This window comes from Pollicipes pollicipes, unplaced genomic scaffold, assembly GCF_011947565.3.
Source record: "Pollicipes pollicipes isolate AB1234 unplaced genomic scaffold, Ppol_2.1 Scaffold_3447;HRSCAF=4054_pilon_pilon_pilon, whole genome shotgun sequence".
NCBI classification, from domain to species: Eukaryota; Metazoa; Arthropoda; class Thecostraca; order Pollicipedomorpha; family Pollicipedidae; genus Pollicipes; species Pollicipes pollicipes.
Window position 1 is genome coordinate 5,495,391 of NW_023596297.1, and position 15,797 is coordinate 5,511,187.

The 15,797-nt window shown below is 57.6% G+C and overlaps 1 protein-coding gene across 3 annotated transcripts in view; it reads right to left on the reverse strand.

The window, feature by feature from the left end:
* The window catches only part of LOC119091243 (glucose-6-phosphate 1-dehydrogenase), a 56,078-nt gene that overhangs the window by 24,747 nt on the left and 15,534 nt on the right, over positions 1-15,797 (reverse strand). The window contains exon 1 of one of the 3 annotated variants that reach the window (XM_037213906.1): positions 8,346-8,467. The exons of the other annotated variants lie outside the window; for them this stretch is intronic. Coding sequence (XP_037069801.1) covers positions 8,346-8,442 — 97 coding nt within the window. The 5' untranslated portion in view covers positions 8,443-8,467. Of the gene's footprint in view, positions 1-8,345; positions 8,468-15,797 lie in introns of those variants that run through there. 3 annotated transcript variants of the gene reach the window in all.

A 15,797-nucleotide genomic window follows, 5' to 3' on the forward strand; every position in this document is an offset into this window, starting at 1 on the left:
CATAATGCGCCACATATGGCGGAGGCCGTCGGTACTGTGACGGGTAACTCCACAGCACTCTGTAAAGCTTGGCAGCGTCCCACACAGAAAAAAACACACCGTCATCTTTAGAAGCATTGTGAGGGAGCGAGAAAAACGTTGCTGGGAGTTTGCAGTCCATGTTTTATTTGACTGGGCTGTTGGTGAGGCCACAGTTTGGCCGGCGGACTAGTCAGGACTCCGATGGGTGTAGCCAAGCTCGGAGTCCGACGCATATCCCGACAAGGGACGCTCCTGGTAACCAACCTTCCGACAGTTTTCATCAGGCGCCATCCGGCCCGAAGTGGCGACGCAGCCGGCGATGCCCCCCCCCCCCCCCTATCTCACTCACATGCCGGCGCGCGAGGCGAGGTTCGTCGGCCGACCTGGTCGGGACACCGTCACCAGCCGGACGTCAGACGGCGAGCGGGTCAGTGGCGCGTGAAGTGGGCTGGTTCCTCGGGCACCGACCGGGGAGCGGCCCTACTGCGCGCGAGCTGCGTGCGCCCGGGGCAGCAGCAGTCGGAGCGTGATAAATGCGGTCCTTGATGGCGCGTCACAGGCCGTTACGCTCTCAGGTGTCCCCGGCGTGACTCGTTTTATTGCACAGCTTATGATGACTGTGCCGTGACGACCAACACACAAATGAGAAGTACTTTCCATTGAGGCAATATCACACTACAAATAGGGATGCCATTACAAAACGCACCTAACTTCTTCCTTGTCATTTGCAGCAAGAGGGAAGTACGCTCAACTTTCGGCGAAATGTGACAGAATTCTTCCGAAATATGGATCAGAAAAACAATAGCGAAACCACCCAATATCCCAATACGTCGAATCCGGTTTATGAGCATGGAACCAAACGCGTCCTTCCCACGGCCTGAGGAGAGCAGCCGGGCGCCGCCCCCGCCGCCGGCCGGGGTCCGCGGTCCGCCCGCTGGAGGGGAGCGCCATCGGCCGCCAGCTGACCAGAACCGATCTGATCCGGTCCGACGGTCCGCGGCGGCGGCGGCTCCACCTGTGGCGGCCGCGATCCGCTGGCACGGTCCCGCCCGCCGCCACCGCCGCTTCGGTCGGATCCCACTCAGCAGTCTGGTCTGCGGGTGTGTGGCCACGCCACGGCCGGCAGAGCTGAGGCGACGGCTGCGGGAGGCGCTGCCGCTGAAGGAATGTCAGCTGGCGTCTGGGACTGAAGGTTCAGAGCCTGTGTGTTCGCAGCGCTGAGAGCGCACCGTGCTCGGAGAGGTTCAATGAAGATTCACAATTCCAGTTCTGCAGTGGGCAGGATTGGCTTGAATCTTGCCGCTGATAACTGATCGAACTCGCCCCTAGCCCGCGTATCCTGGTCTCAGGGCTGACACGCTTCCTACCCTGTAACTAAGTGGCCAGACAGCCCACAGGGCCGGCCCGGCAGAGCCGGAGTCGTGGCGGTCGACGCCAGGCGGCGCTCCGAGCGGCGCCGGGCCGGTGCGGCCGAGCGAGCGGCCGTCGGCGGCGGGGAAAGCGGGCCCGGCCACACGCCGGTACTGAGGGCTGACCGGGAGCGACGGCGCGTTACCGTCCCCCGCGTGCTCGCCGAGCGTCCGCCGGTGCGGCCGCGCTCTTGGAACGCCCCGCTCGTGAGCACGCGCTCCTCGGATGTCCCGCCGATCTGCCCCGGACAGACGCGACGCTGGTCCGGCCTCACCCTCCGTAACAAATGGTGTGCTCTACGATGCGTAATTGATGATACGTAATTTGCTTATGTCGCTTTTGATGTTATTCACTTAGTCTTTAAACGCCTAGTCAGTACCAATTAACTATGTACCTGCGGAAAACTTGAAAGCATTGTAGGTCAACATTTAATTATGCAGGATGAAATCATCGTTTTTCATCTACGAATGCAGACTTCTTCATTCGGCCCACATGCCACCCGTGTTAGGCCCGCAGACGGGCTTTGACGCAGCCGACATGCCGTTCAGCGTAATAAGGACGGCGATTGGCCACTCCAGTTGACCTAGGTGACCTCTGTGGACGCAAAGCGAGCCAGAGACGCCAAGGAGTGCAGCACCGGTCCCGTCGAGCGCAGGTGGAAGCGAGTCACGTCGAGCGCAGGGGGGAGCGAGTCCCGTCGAGTGCAGGGGGAAACGAGCTACTGACGCCGAGAAGCGCACCACCGGTCACGTCGAGCGCAGGGGGAAGCGAGTCCCGTCGAGTGCAGGGGGAAGCGAGCCACTGACGCCGAGAAGCGCACCACCGGTCCCGTCGAGCGCAGGGGGGAAGCGAGTCCCGTCGAGTGCAGGGGGAAGCGAGCCACTGACGCCGAGAAGCGCACCACCGGTCCCGTCGAGCGCAGGGGGGAAGCGAGTCCCATCGAGTGCAGGGGGAAGCGAGCCACTGACGCCGAGAAGCGCACCACCGGTCCCGTCGAGCGCAGGGGGAAGCGAGTCCCGTCGAGTGCAGGGGGAAGCGAGCCACTGACGCCGAGAAGCGCACCACCGGTCCCGTCGAGCGCAGGGGGAAGCGAGTCCCGTCGAGTGCAGGGGGAAGCGAGCCACTGACGCCGGGAAGCGCACCACCGGTCCCGTCGAGCGCAGGGGGAAGCGAGTCCCGTCGAGTGCAGGGGGAAGCGAGCCACTGACGCCGGGAAGCGCACCACCGGTCCCGTCGAGCGCAGGGGGAAGCGAGTCCCGTCGAGTGCAGGGGGAAGCGAGCCACTGACGCCGAGAAGCACACCACCGGTCCCGTCGAGCGCAGGGCAAAGCGAGCCAGCAACGCCGAGGAGCGCAGCACCGGTCCTGTCGAGTGCAGGGGGAAGCGAGCCAGCAACGCCGAGGAGCGCAGCACCGGTTCCATCAAGCGCAGGCTGGAGCTCGACAGGGGAGCAGACTTCGGATAAACAACCCGGCCCGAGGTCAGATAAACGGGCCCAGCGCCCGTTCAAAAGATACTGGAATGCGTAAACAGCGGAACATGGTAGTAAGCAGCGATAGTGCAACCAGCAGAAGATGGCAGGAGGGACCATGTCCTTCCCACTTGTGTTAAGCAGCGGGAAAACGCGGACGTAGACAGCTGCCTTGCAATATTCAAACACTTTTGAGATCCAGCCCAAGTACACGAGGACGATTGATCACCATGACTAAGTTGCAGCACCAGATGTCCTCAAAATTGGATGGAACACAAACATAATTTGCTCGCGCTGACGCCACACCCCCGCAGGTTTTCGTCATGCCCCAGCGCGCCACGCCGTTCGGAGGGTTTCAGCTCTGTTTACCGCTTCATTGGCAGCGTTCCAGTCACCATCTGGTGGTGCAGACCGCGTCTTAGCCCCACCGTTAGTCCCTATCCATCACTCCATCCGCCGCGCATTTCTGTGAGGACTGAGCACATGTGTTGGGCCCACGACCCGGTGCAGTAATAGATGCGATTTCAAAGGCGTCACGCAGCACCCGCCCCCGTGACCTCCCCGGCGCAGGCCACAGAGGAGGGTCAGCTGTTGGCGCGCGGCGCAGCCGGCGCCGCCGCCGACGTCCTGTTTACGCCGGTAGAGGTGCCGCCGCCGCCCGCGTCGGGGGTCAGAGAACTGGAGGTGAGTCGCTGGCGTCACAGCTGCCGGCCGCGGGGGGCGACGCTAGGCCCGGGGCGAGCAGCGTCTAGTGCGGAGCCCATGTCCGGACCGGCGTGCCTCGGTGGCCAACTCACCAGCGCCGTGCTGAACGCAGGGGTGGAGCGAAGGGGCCCAAGGCGGTCTGGCCTCGTCGGGGCGGGAGCCGCCCGTCTGCTCAAACCCGCAGCTTTCAGACAGATGTCGCACTTTCAGTTGGAGGGCGTCCTCCCCAATGACGGGTTACCATCCGCAATTATCTTCCGTCGTACTAACACAGCGGCCATTATCCAGAACAATAAGACTACCTTTTAAATAAACGAGTATGTTTAAGTCAGCTACCGGTTTAGGGAAAGTGGGCCTTCATTCTCCTAGCATAGGGCGAGAGGACATGACATACATAGCATAGCATAGCATAGGACAGGACACACAAAGCATAGCATCGGACACGAGGACGTGTCAAACTTGAATACCTTGGGCCTGTGGCAGGGTTGCTCAAACGTCTCACGTGATCACTAGAACTCAGCCGGCGCGGTTCATTCGGACAATCACGTTCCTCGGGGAGGTAAGGCGTTTGACGTCAAACGGCGCGATGACGCCAAACTGTAACTGGCGACAACGCGGCCTTCTCACTTGACCAAGCTCGCACTCGGTTCCGCTCAACGGAATCGATTCCGACCACTCTAACTCACAGCGCATATATATATAGATGATTCCTACTCTGGCCCAAAGCAGTGCAGCACAACTATACGTTTACTTCAAATACGATTCAAAAAGGTGTAATGATGACAGTGATGCAAATACAGGAAGATGAGTGGTGCCTGTTCATACACGCTTACGTACACTCCCTGAAGATGCAGGCATGTTCTTCGTTACAAACGTGTTTGATCATAATATACTATTGTTTCGTTTTTTTCATTTTCATTTTCATTTTCGTTCACTCATCAATTTTCAGCTTCCGTGACATTCCTGACAATTTCTATTCTCAGTCACGAAACTGCTCAATAAAATTGATTCCTTCCCGGCTTAACTCAAACTGGGTTTATTCCGGAGTCGACCACGCGGTCGACCCCGGTTCCGAGCCCAACCGTATCCAACAAAATCCTGACTACCGCCACGGATAACGCCAGGCCAACATACATACGTTTCCTGTCGCAGTGCGCTCCGTGACCGGGCAGGCGGCTTTCCCGCATCCCGGGTGGACGGAGCGCACCTGACCGGGGGGCGCGGTACACCTGACCGGGGCCGCGGTACACCTGACCGGGGGCCGCGGTACACCTGACCGGGGGCGCAGTACACCTGGCCGGGGCCGCGGTACACCTGACCGGGGGCCGCGGTACACCTGACCGGGGCCGCGGTACACCTGACCGGGGGGCGCGGTACACCTGACCGGGGGCCGCGGTACACCTGACCGGGGGCCGCGGTACACCTGACCGGGGGGCGCGGCACACCTGACCGGGAGCTACGGTACACCTGACCGGGGGGGCGCGGCACACCTGACCGGGAGCTACGGTACACCTGACCGGGGGGTCGCGGCACACCCGACCGGGAGCTACGGTACACCTGACCGGGGGTCGCGGCACACCTGACCGGGAGCTACGGTACACCTGACCGGGGGGCGCGGCACACCTGACCGGGAGCTACGGTACACCTGACCGGGGGGCGCGGCACACCTGACCGGGAGCCGCGGTACACCTGACCGGGGGGCGCGGTACACATGACCGGGAGCTACGGTACACCTGACGGGGGGCGCGGCACACCTGACGGGAGCTACGGTACACCTGACCGGGGGTCGCGGCACACCTGACCGGGAGCCGCGGTACACCTGACCGGGGGGCGCGGTTACACTGACCGCCGGGGGGCGCGGCACACCTGACCGGGGAGCCGCGGTACCTGACCGGGGGCGCGCGGTACACCTGACCGGGGGGCGCGGTACACCTGACCGGGAGCTACGGTACACCTGACGGGGGGGCGGCACACATGACCGGGAGCGCCGCGGTTACACTGACCGGGGGGCGCGGCACACCTGACCGGGAGCTACGGTACACCTGACCGGGGGGCGCGGCACACCTGACCGGGAGCCGCGGTACACCTGACCGGGGGGCGCGGCACACCTGACCGGGAGCTACGGTACACCTGACCGGGGGGCGCGGCACACCTGACCGGGAGCTACGGTACACCTGACCGGGGGGCGCGGCACACCTGACCGGGAGCTACGGTACACCTGACCGGGGGTCGCGGTACACCTGACCGGGAGCCGCGGTACACCTGACCGGGGGGCGCGGTACACCTGACCGGGGGCCGCGGTACACCTGACCGGGGGCGCGGTACACCTGACCGGGAGCTACGGTACACCTGACCGGGGGGCGCGGTACACCTGACCGGGGGCTGCGGTACACCTGACCGGGGGCCGCGGTACACCTGACCGGGGGCCGTGGTACACCTGATCAGGGGGCGCGGTGCACAGCGAGCCCACCCACACCGGCAGCACCCCAGACAAGTCCATCCGGCACTTGCGGCCGATCTTGTGATGCGCTGGATGATGGCGCGCCAGGGAGCCATGCCTAAACGCCGCCCCACCGCCGCCTCGAGTCATTTCGCCCGTCTCCCGAGACTGTAATCTCGCCAGGTTCCAGTGCTCTCTCCAGACATTATCTCCCACTGGCGATCTATTGTCCTGCCTCTCTCTCCCGCTTGGTCCCTCTCTCTTCCGCTGGACTTCATGGCGCTCTCCCTCCCGGCTTATCGCCCTCAGCCTGGTCAGTGTCCGCCCCGTTTCTTCGCCATCTATTCGTGTTACTTTTCTCCGCCACCACGGCGGCCGGGCGTCAAAGGTCGGTCCATACATTCCCGTCCATGAATTTATGAGACGTTTAACGCTCGCTGAAGGTGGATAAAGGTGGAGCGCGCACCACCGGCCGCAGTCCAAACAAATAAACCAGCTGCCTTCTACTGGGAGGCCGGGGCCGGACGGCCGCGGCGGGCCGGCGTCTCTCCGGCGGGCGGTGCAGGCGGGCCCCGAGACCGTCCCTGCAGAACAGCCACCACAGAGGCGGAGCTAGGAGCAGCGGAAACGGGGAGCGCCAGCGAGCCACTTCAGAATGAGCGACCGCGGAAACCTACGCCCGACAGGCGACAGGCGAAAAACTGCGCCCGAGTCGCACAGCGCTGCCCAACAGCGGAGACAGGGCGTCTCTCCGCGCCGCAGAGGCGTCGCCGCCGATGGCCGGCCGCCCTCTCGCCGGCCGGACGTGGTCAGCTGGCGACGGACGCGGCTCGGCGGCGCCGGCCGCAGCGTTGACAGCTGCCGGCCGGCCGCTCGCCGGCAACACCCAGCAATTGGTTGATCGGTGCGGCCGGCGGAAGCCGCCGGCCGCCGCCGGAATTAATAACGGCCGCCGCCCGCGCCGCGTGGGAACCCGGGGCCGTGACGTCACGCCGGAGTACCCCCGCCCAGCGGCCGCGAGCCGGTGTCGAACGTCAGATCTGGCTGGTGACAACACGCGCGCGCCTCGTGCAGGAAAGCCCGCTGCACTTTGCAGCGCGGGTATTGTACAAGGGAGATAAGGAGTTTTCAAGGCTGGCAGTTCGGTATCCTGACTCCGTCCCACAAACACAAGCGCCGTAAATTATGGTCGGTCTACTTGAAGGGCAGGAGGCGACACGTTGCAGTCTGCAACACCCATTTTGCTGGTCTGCAAACCTATTTTTCTATCGTCTGCCTCGTGCAAAAAAACTTTCAAGGAGCGGTTGGGCGCATGGTCAAACCACCCCGCCATACCACATTCCAACGTGTGATAAGTGAAAAAGTGAGTAACGCGGGATTCGTGCGTCATGGACGTTTTAAACGTTGCATTTCTGCTCTGATATACAATAAGCGATACAACCAGGCCACATGCCATGTGCACCAATTTTAGTTGCACTGCCCTCCGTCGCACCACCCTCAAACGTCAGGTCCATTGAGGGGAGCCGGGGGGAGAACCCGAGCTTGCCCGGTGTTCGGACTTTCCGGAGCCGTTCCTGAACACAACGCTGATCTGTGACGTGTGCAGCTGAGTGGCACGCAATCTGAGGCCGCATTCTCCGGACCATCCCCGGCGCCAAGGTCGAACCGGTAAAGGTTTTAACATTGAGCTTCGGCGGCCTCGGCTGGCGCTGCTCGGTCGCACCACCGCTCTCTGCCGACGGCAGCTTATGAGCGCGATAAATGTCACTCGTCCAGCCACATGCTAACTCAGCAGGGACCACGTGATGGCTCCGCCCAGTGAAAGTAGGAGGGCGCAAAAAGTGGCGAAAGTAAGGGGAAAAACGCTCGGCAAAAGATGGCCGAGAGTAATAAACCTTTCTCCACTGTGGCTGAGACGAGTGTTTAATAGCCTCAAAGCGTTTATGTTCTTGCCCGCCCAACGGAAGAGCGATTACCAGTATAGGTAATTTGTTAGTAGATGTGATTCATCGCTTCACACGGATCTTCATGCAACAGTTCGTCCATTATCTAGTTGCAAGTACACAGGGACTTCGAGCCGGCAACAACTGCGTCACACTCCGCGAACCGCGTCGCATTACTGCGTGACATTAATTTATAATGTCCTAGGACACATCAAGCTCGTATGGAGGAACACCAAATGACCTGTTGGCATCGATGACTGGACATGGATGCACTAGCAAGGCTGCAACGGTCAACAATTGCTGCACCGGCAGCGGCTGAGCGGCACCGGCGGCCGCGAGCCGGACCGCCACTTACTGATCGCCATCTCCTCCCAGAACTTCTGCAGCATCTTGATGGGCTTCTTGGTGGCCTCGTCCACCCCTCCCGCGGTGCCGCTCGCCCCCTCTGCCATGTCACGCGCACCACTCGTCGGTCCAGCTGGCGACTGCCGTGTGCCGGCCGCCCGGCGACCCCTGGCGGCCGGTGGGGCGACCCGAGCGCCACCTGCCGGGAGCCCCACCGCGCCGGGGGGCGTCCCCTCCCCCTCCGCCGCCTGCGGCCGGCAACAGCAGCAAGCGGCGGAACGGGGTGGAGGCATTGCAGGCCACCCAGTCCCGTGACACAGGTTACGGATAAGCCCGGTGCAGCGGCTGGCGCGCGGAGGGCCGGCGCCTGGGTCAGGGGGGGGGAGGGGACGGGGGCGACCACGATCTGACACTGGGTCAAAAAGGTCAGCGTGAGCTGGAGCGCTGTCGGCGGAACGATCCGTCGAAAGACGGCATCGAGCGCGGCGAACTCAAGATAGATCGACGTCGGCGAAGCGCACACCCGCGCCGGCGCGAAGCGACTGTTTGACGGATTACCGCCAGCGAAGCGAAACCGCTGTGGGTCAACGTCAGCAGACTAAGCCAATGTTTCAACGTCGGCGAAGCGAGTCGGCGACAGTTCAGTGTCACCGAGGCGAGCTCAGGAGAAATCTACGTGAGTGAGGCGACATTACCCTGTATCGCCGTAGCAAAACGGCCCCAATGTGCAGAACTATCTGCGAAGCGACCCCGCCAGCCACAGCTGCAGATGTCACGGGCGTTTCAGCATCAGGACCTCCAGGTTCGAGGACTGTCACGGTGAACATCACGTGTTTCGTGAAGAACAGCTCTGGACCAGCATGCTCCGAGTGGAGGCCTCCCCCATATCGTATGTGAAGCGAAGCCCGAATGGGTACCGTCAGCGAAGAGTTCCTCGGCGTATCCCCAGGCTCTTTCGTCCCACACAGCGCCCAAGCGCCCCAGCCGGCAGCACCGCGTTGCTAGACGTCGTCCAGAGGCCGAGCCGGCCCTGCCCCACCTGCCATTAGCCGGGGGTAAACGGCCTGGCGGGCCGGCTACACCGAGCGGCGCCCAGCTGGAGCGTGGCGCCGGGACGCTCCAGGGCTGCTCGACCTGATCGGCGCCGTGCAGGGGTGGCCGACCGGATCGCACACGGATCATGGTCGCACGCAGACGCGACGCGGCCAGAGGCGGCGCGGCGGGGAGAAACCGGTGAGATCACACGCAGGTGAGCACGCTTGGCTTCTTCACCGCACGATGGTCGTGTTTTTCGGCGGCGAGGGGGTCGCGGTAAGAGAGAAAACACGTAGAGACGTGAGGAGATGAACGGGAGATCGGGTAACAGTCACGCTCGGAGCATTCCGACAAGGACGTGATGCGTACACCGTGCCGCGGCAACGGGAGCAAGTGATGATCAGTGAGATTCGAGGCCACAAAGATTGGCAGATAAAGAATCTCAATTTATATCCATATCCATATCCATATCCATAATCCATAGACCCTCGTACATAGTGAACGGTATGATTGTGGCAAATTCCTTATAAATCGCAGATGCATCTGTGACCACAAAATTGTTAAGATAGTGCTGATCGCATCCAAAAGATATTAAGACTTCAAAAACCCACGCCCGCTGACCAAAGGCTGTCCACGGCTGCCTGTACGGCTCTACGGTAGGGCTGCCGGACCGGCCGGCTGCCGGCGGTCTGTCGAGACAGCCCACGGCGGCCGTCTTGATTTCGACGCGCCACCGCCGGAGCGTGACCAAAGCCCGGCGTTCACGACGCCGCTCGGACGGCCAGCGCGGCGTGTCGCGACCGCGCGCCGCCGACGCACGCTTTGGGGCAGCGTCACGGCGCGTCACAGCACGTCACGTCGCATCACGGGCCCGCCCGCGTCGCGTCACGGGCGTCATTCAATTAGCGAGCGTTTCGAGGCGATAGAAACGTCGCGGTCGGCGGCCCGCCGGCGTCCGGCGGAACCGAGCGGCGCGCGGCCGAGCGCCGGCCGACGTCCTCGCGGTGCGATCGGGGCTCGCCGGAAAGCCGGCTAGAGTTGTAATGACACGTTCATTCTGCTGGCCGCCGCCAGCCAGGCGTTGACAGGAAACGACAAAGACATGAGAAAGACGCCGCCTGTAATTGGTTTATGGGAGTGGGGCTCGGGTGAAAATTGATTATGGTTGGGTGGAAATTGAGGCTGTAAAACGAAAAAGCTGTATCTGTTATGACAAATGGTGTCGGTTGGCGTTAAACATACAAATCTGGCAACTGTACACGGTGTTGAAAACAAACATGAAAAAGCGATCTTACAGGCGCACGCGTTGGGCTACATGTAAACATCGACTGAAACTTCAGCTGAAACGTTCGTTGAAGGTTCATTTGAATAGGCTACTAAGTCAATTACACAATACAGCCATTACTTGGCGGTGACAGGGGTATTGACTTTGTTACAGTGTGTACGATACGATTAGTTTTGAAGCGGCCGGCAACCTTGTTTATCAAAAGTAATTTGCTAATTTCAGGCAGTGCAACGGCAGCTACAAAATCAGAGAACGTTAGAAAGAGTTCTGTCATTCCCAGCTTCCATTCTTTTGTTACTATTTGTCTTTCTTTCTTCCTCGCAACTAACGTATCATCATGTCTTTAATAAAACTTTGTCAAACCGTGACTACCATTCCATGCAGGGACGTCATTTGGTACTCTTAAGGAAAGAGATGCCCGGCGCGATATTGAGTTGAGCCAGCTGGCGTAGTTTCCTATTCAGTCGCAGCCTCAGGCCCTCCCCCCCCCCCTCCCCTACCCCACATTTGAAATGAAAATGAGCAAAAGCCGGGTACAGCCTGTTAACCTGAAGTTTGATAATAGGCCTGGCGTTTTTTCCTGTTAAGCTCCGCCCCCTCCCCCCACCCCCGCCAACTTATTTTGCGGGACTGTACCACTGGTTGAGGCAATGGCCTTTCCAATGTCGTTCTGAGCCCAGTCAGTGTTATCCATAACGATTCTCTCCTGATGATGAAAACCAAAAAAGTGCCTCCTAATAATATCTTTAAAAATAATGTTAAACAGCGGCTCGTAGATTGCTGGAGGGGGGGGGGGGGCTATAGGCGGACAACGGGTGATGGCATTGCAGGCACATATGACCCAGAATTTGCTCAGGGAGAGACAAATGTATACTTTTCCGAACTTTTGTGAAACTGGACTAAATTGCCAGGGACAAAATGTAACCCCTTGGCTTGAGGGAGGGGTGCCATGGCCTCGGTGCCCCCCCCCCCCCCTTGGATACGTTCATGTGTCATTGATATGCATTACCATTGGCGACAGCAAAGCTCTGCAAGAGGGCTGCGAGGATGCATATGGCGTTAAAAATCCTAGTTGTGCTGCTTTTTTCTGAAACCCACTCTGGATCATGGACGTCTCCTGCAGGGGCCACATAACAACCTCAAACTACATGATCCGCGGGGCTTTAAAGGTGCTTTCGAAGTCATTCCGTTCCGGGACACATTGACTTAACCCTGTCAACGGCTGTTTACCGTACTTTTGTGCAAGCCACTGCGGCAGCGTAGCCAAAACGTCGCCCGATGGGGACGATATCGGATCGTGGGGAGAAAATCGGATCGTGGAGGGCCTTCAGCCTAAGCAAGCCTCTTCAAAGGCAAGTCAAAGGCGTCCTGTTTTTTATTCGGGAGAGCTTCAGACATTCGGGTTCTCATTTGGTGCCTCGGGGAGCAGTTTCATGTTTTCAAGGTCATACGAATGTCTTACACTGCACGAAGTGCTGGGGCCTTTGGTACTAGGGGTTACGTCACATCAGGCGGGAGCATAGTCCAAAAAGACCCACCTGCTGCACCACTGTGCCGCTGGCCCTTCTAAGACCCCGTTGAAATCACATCGAGGTCAGATCGTGATCCGTTTTAGGAGCACGATCGTCTCCCCTTCCCGGACCTTAGCTTGGCAAAGAAAACTAGGATCATTGAAGACTGGGGCTAGTTTTAACTAATGCCCGTAAGATATCCTTTTTTCCATTTCGGTTGCTTCTTTTGTTCTCCTCTTTTCGTCGGAAAATCTTTAGTTCGGTGATTGCACAAAAAGTTCTGCGACATTTTCCCCCACCATTTAGCAGTGAGCACCTGGTCGTCTCCCAGCCACTTAGAGTCCAACCGCCAGATATTCAAACTATCTCGACGGCATCCCAAATAACGTGGTGAAAATTAACCGTCTTTTAGCCACGTGCAAATGACGCATAGGAATCCGGGACTTCCGCTACCCATTTATGAACAAGACACATGTCAGGTTGTCCAGACACCTATCTCAGACGTTTTGTTTCTGTTTGCCATTAGCTAGCCCAGGTCAACCTTTGTTGTTGATTTCTTAGATTCCTTAGGATCCAGTCCACGATTAAGGGTCACCGCCATTCAAGAAAATCAAGTTTGCTCGAACGACTAGGGAACACTGATACTGTATGCCTTTCGCTTTTCCGCGCTGGGTTGTGCCCCCTTGTCGTGCCAAAGCCACTAAACGGCCGAAGGTGCCGCTCAAGATTGCCAGTTAAAAACGTGGTCGGGTTTCATGGATTCCTGTGGGATTGCTTGACCCCTTCAAGAGGACAAGCGCTCATAATTGCAGGGATTCTTTGGGCTTCTGAATATCATGGTGACTGTGCACCGTTTTCACACATGTAGCTCCTACACAAAAACAGTAGCTTGCCTTAAATACAAACGTTACGCGCGGTATTTGCTCGTTAAGAGACCGATCACTTGCAATGTCATAAATTTATTTTGTTTATAGGCCGTTACTCAATACACAAGGCCGTCGACATAGGCTGTAAACTACGATAATCTCTGTTAATATATAAAAAAGCACTCTCAGACAAATACATGCAGGGGCGTATGAGGGATTTCGTAAAGGGGGGGGGGGGGCACATGTCGCACAAGCTTTTTCCCGGAAGCCCCAGTTCAGCGCGCCGCAGGTGCACACGATTTGGTGCATGGAGGATAACGAAATAAGATCATGTGTTCTCGATTTGCTTATTTATACCCGGCATTCTTAGGGTGCAAACAGTCATTCCAACATGTTCGCGCATCAAATAGATCTGACGGGGGGGCAACCGCCTCCCGGTCCCGGTTTGTAGGTGAATATGACCAGCACGCCCCTGAGCACACACGAAATTTCAACTCGCTCCGAAAAATACTAAAGGTTGTGTTCTGTATTTAGATGGAATCATGAAAATTGTTTCAGACGTTGCAAGTCTCCTTTTGAATTTTTGGCCAGTCGGCCGCGGGAAGCACCAGCGATTACGATCTCAGGATTGCTGATTGCTGATGCGATCCACAGATTGCTGATTTGTCTTCATGATTGCTTAGCATTAGTAACTGCAGAGCTTGTCACGTCCAAACCAATGCTGTAAGGTTTCGTAAACGAACTCCGTTCAGTTTTGTGGCCACTGGCCGGATTGGCCATTAAGTAAGACGTCGACACAATATCGATAATTGGTCCTGAAAAAATAAACGTTTAGAGGAAATGCATAAAGATTGCGCCGTACTCCACTGATTCATTTGACATCTTGAAGTGGAAAATGGATCGCAAACTGCAGTGGTAAAAAATGTTGACTTTGGCAGAAAGGGAGGCATAGGAACACAACGAAAGCCTCCTAATATACCAGGCGGTTCTGGTTAAGGGCATCGTCAAGCCTACATTGGCTAAATTGTAAATAGCCGACTTCATGCTGTCTCTGTGATCACAATTAAACCATACACCTATGCATTAAAATCATCCATTTCTGCGATGACGTCTCATCAAAGTGCATCAGCAAGTGACAAGTGACAGCAAGTGACAAAGTGCAGGTGACATCTCATCAAAGTGCATCAGCAAGTGACAAGTGACAGCAAGTGACAAATTGCAAGTGACATCTCATCGAAGAGCATTAGCCCCGCTGCCACAAAACTGACGAGATTTCACTTAAGAAGCATTACTGAATCGATTTGAGCGTGGCGAAGTCCATGGTAATATAATATTTTGAACCGTAACCGTCGTATAATCGGACGTGGGTCATCGTAGCCTCCCGGCTCAGCCGCCAATATTTTGTGCAGCCCCCTGGCGCAGAGCTTTGTACCGGGTGATTTAGTGAATGCTTAGTTTAGTGAATATCGGAGCTTGGAATCTGCATTATTTTAACATCGTTTTAGTGACAGTGCCTGCATAAACTTGGAGGATTTTCTGGGTTCGCGTGGCTTGGTTGTTAAACATGATTGTTTCCTTAACCTGTCATGACCCTGTTCACTCACTCGTGATTACAAGCGCGGCTTGAAACGTCGGGTAATGACAATTCTTAAGCGCCGACCAGAACCTTCCTGGTGTAATGATGGTCGATAACTGTCAGCATAAAACTTTGATTTCATTGTCGAAAAGTCAGGAGCTCAAGGCATTTCTCGCGTTTACAGCAAAGCCGATTATTCTTTCATCTATGAATTTTTTCCATTTTAAAGGGCTAAAGCATGGTTTGTGGAGGCCGCGGCGTGGCAGCGACCGAACAGCTGACGCGGTATGATAGCTCACACGAGCCAGGCAATCGCGGCAAATTCCCTGTGGTAACCGAAGTTTCCCATCACACGGTCGTGGCAAGCCGTGAATGAGTGTTTATGACCGAATCAAGTCCCGAATGTTCTAGTAAAGTACAGATACTTTATCAACAGCACGTACATTTCATCCCTTAGCTGTCACCCCGAGTTTGGTAATGTCACTCCGAGAGCGGTAATGGCCTCGGCGAACGTCAACCTGAGTTTGTCCTGAATGGCTGTTTCATATTTGTATACAATAAATGAAGCACGTTTTAAAACGTCGTTTATTTACATTTATTTGCTCCACGCCATCGTTAAAAGCGTTCGAGGAACCATTTGTATTATTGTTTGCATCTGTTTGGCAAGCACTGTCACGAAGTCAATGGTAACCATGGCAGCGAGCTGCGTGAGCCGGACGACGACGGCGGTTGTATCGATGAGCCAACATGGGGCCATGATCCGCCGCACGAGCTGGGAGGGCGCGGCGTCTGTCCGTCTCCTGGCGTGCGGAGATGGCAGAAGCTGGACAGAAAAACCGGCCGGTACAGGTCAGCTCGGCGTCTGGTCCCACTCATGAATTAGCAGGCCGGGGGCGGTGGACGAGGCAAAGAAGACAAGGGTCAAAAAAGTGCTCAAGATATGGCTCCAGCAGCCAAGCGAACCCCCAGTGGTTGCACCATCAGATATGATCCAGCGCCCACACATGATCAGACAGCCACCGGCGTCTAGCCTCGTTCCCGTTTCACCGTCTGTGTACGTCATCCGCCGGCACTCAGCAGATCACGTGATCGCATTGGGGTGCCGATCACGTGATCACATTGGGGTGCCGGTCACGTCTCGGCACCGGTATAGAAGAAACGACCCACCGCTTAAACGCCGCGGTTAATA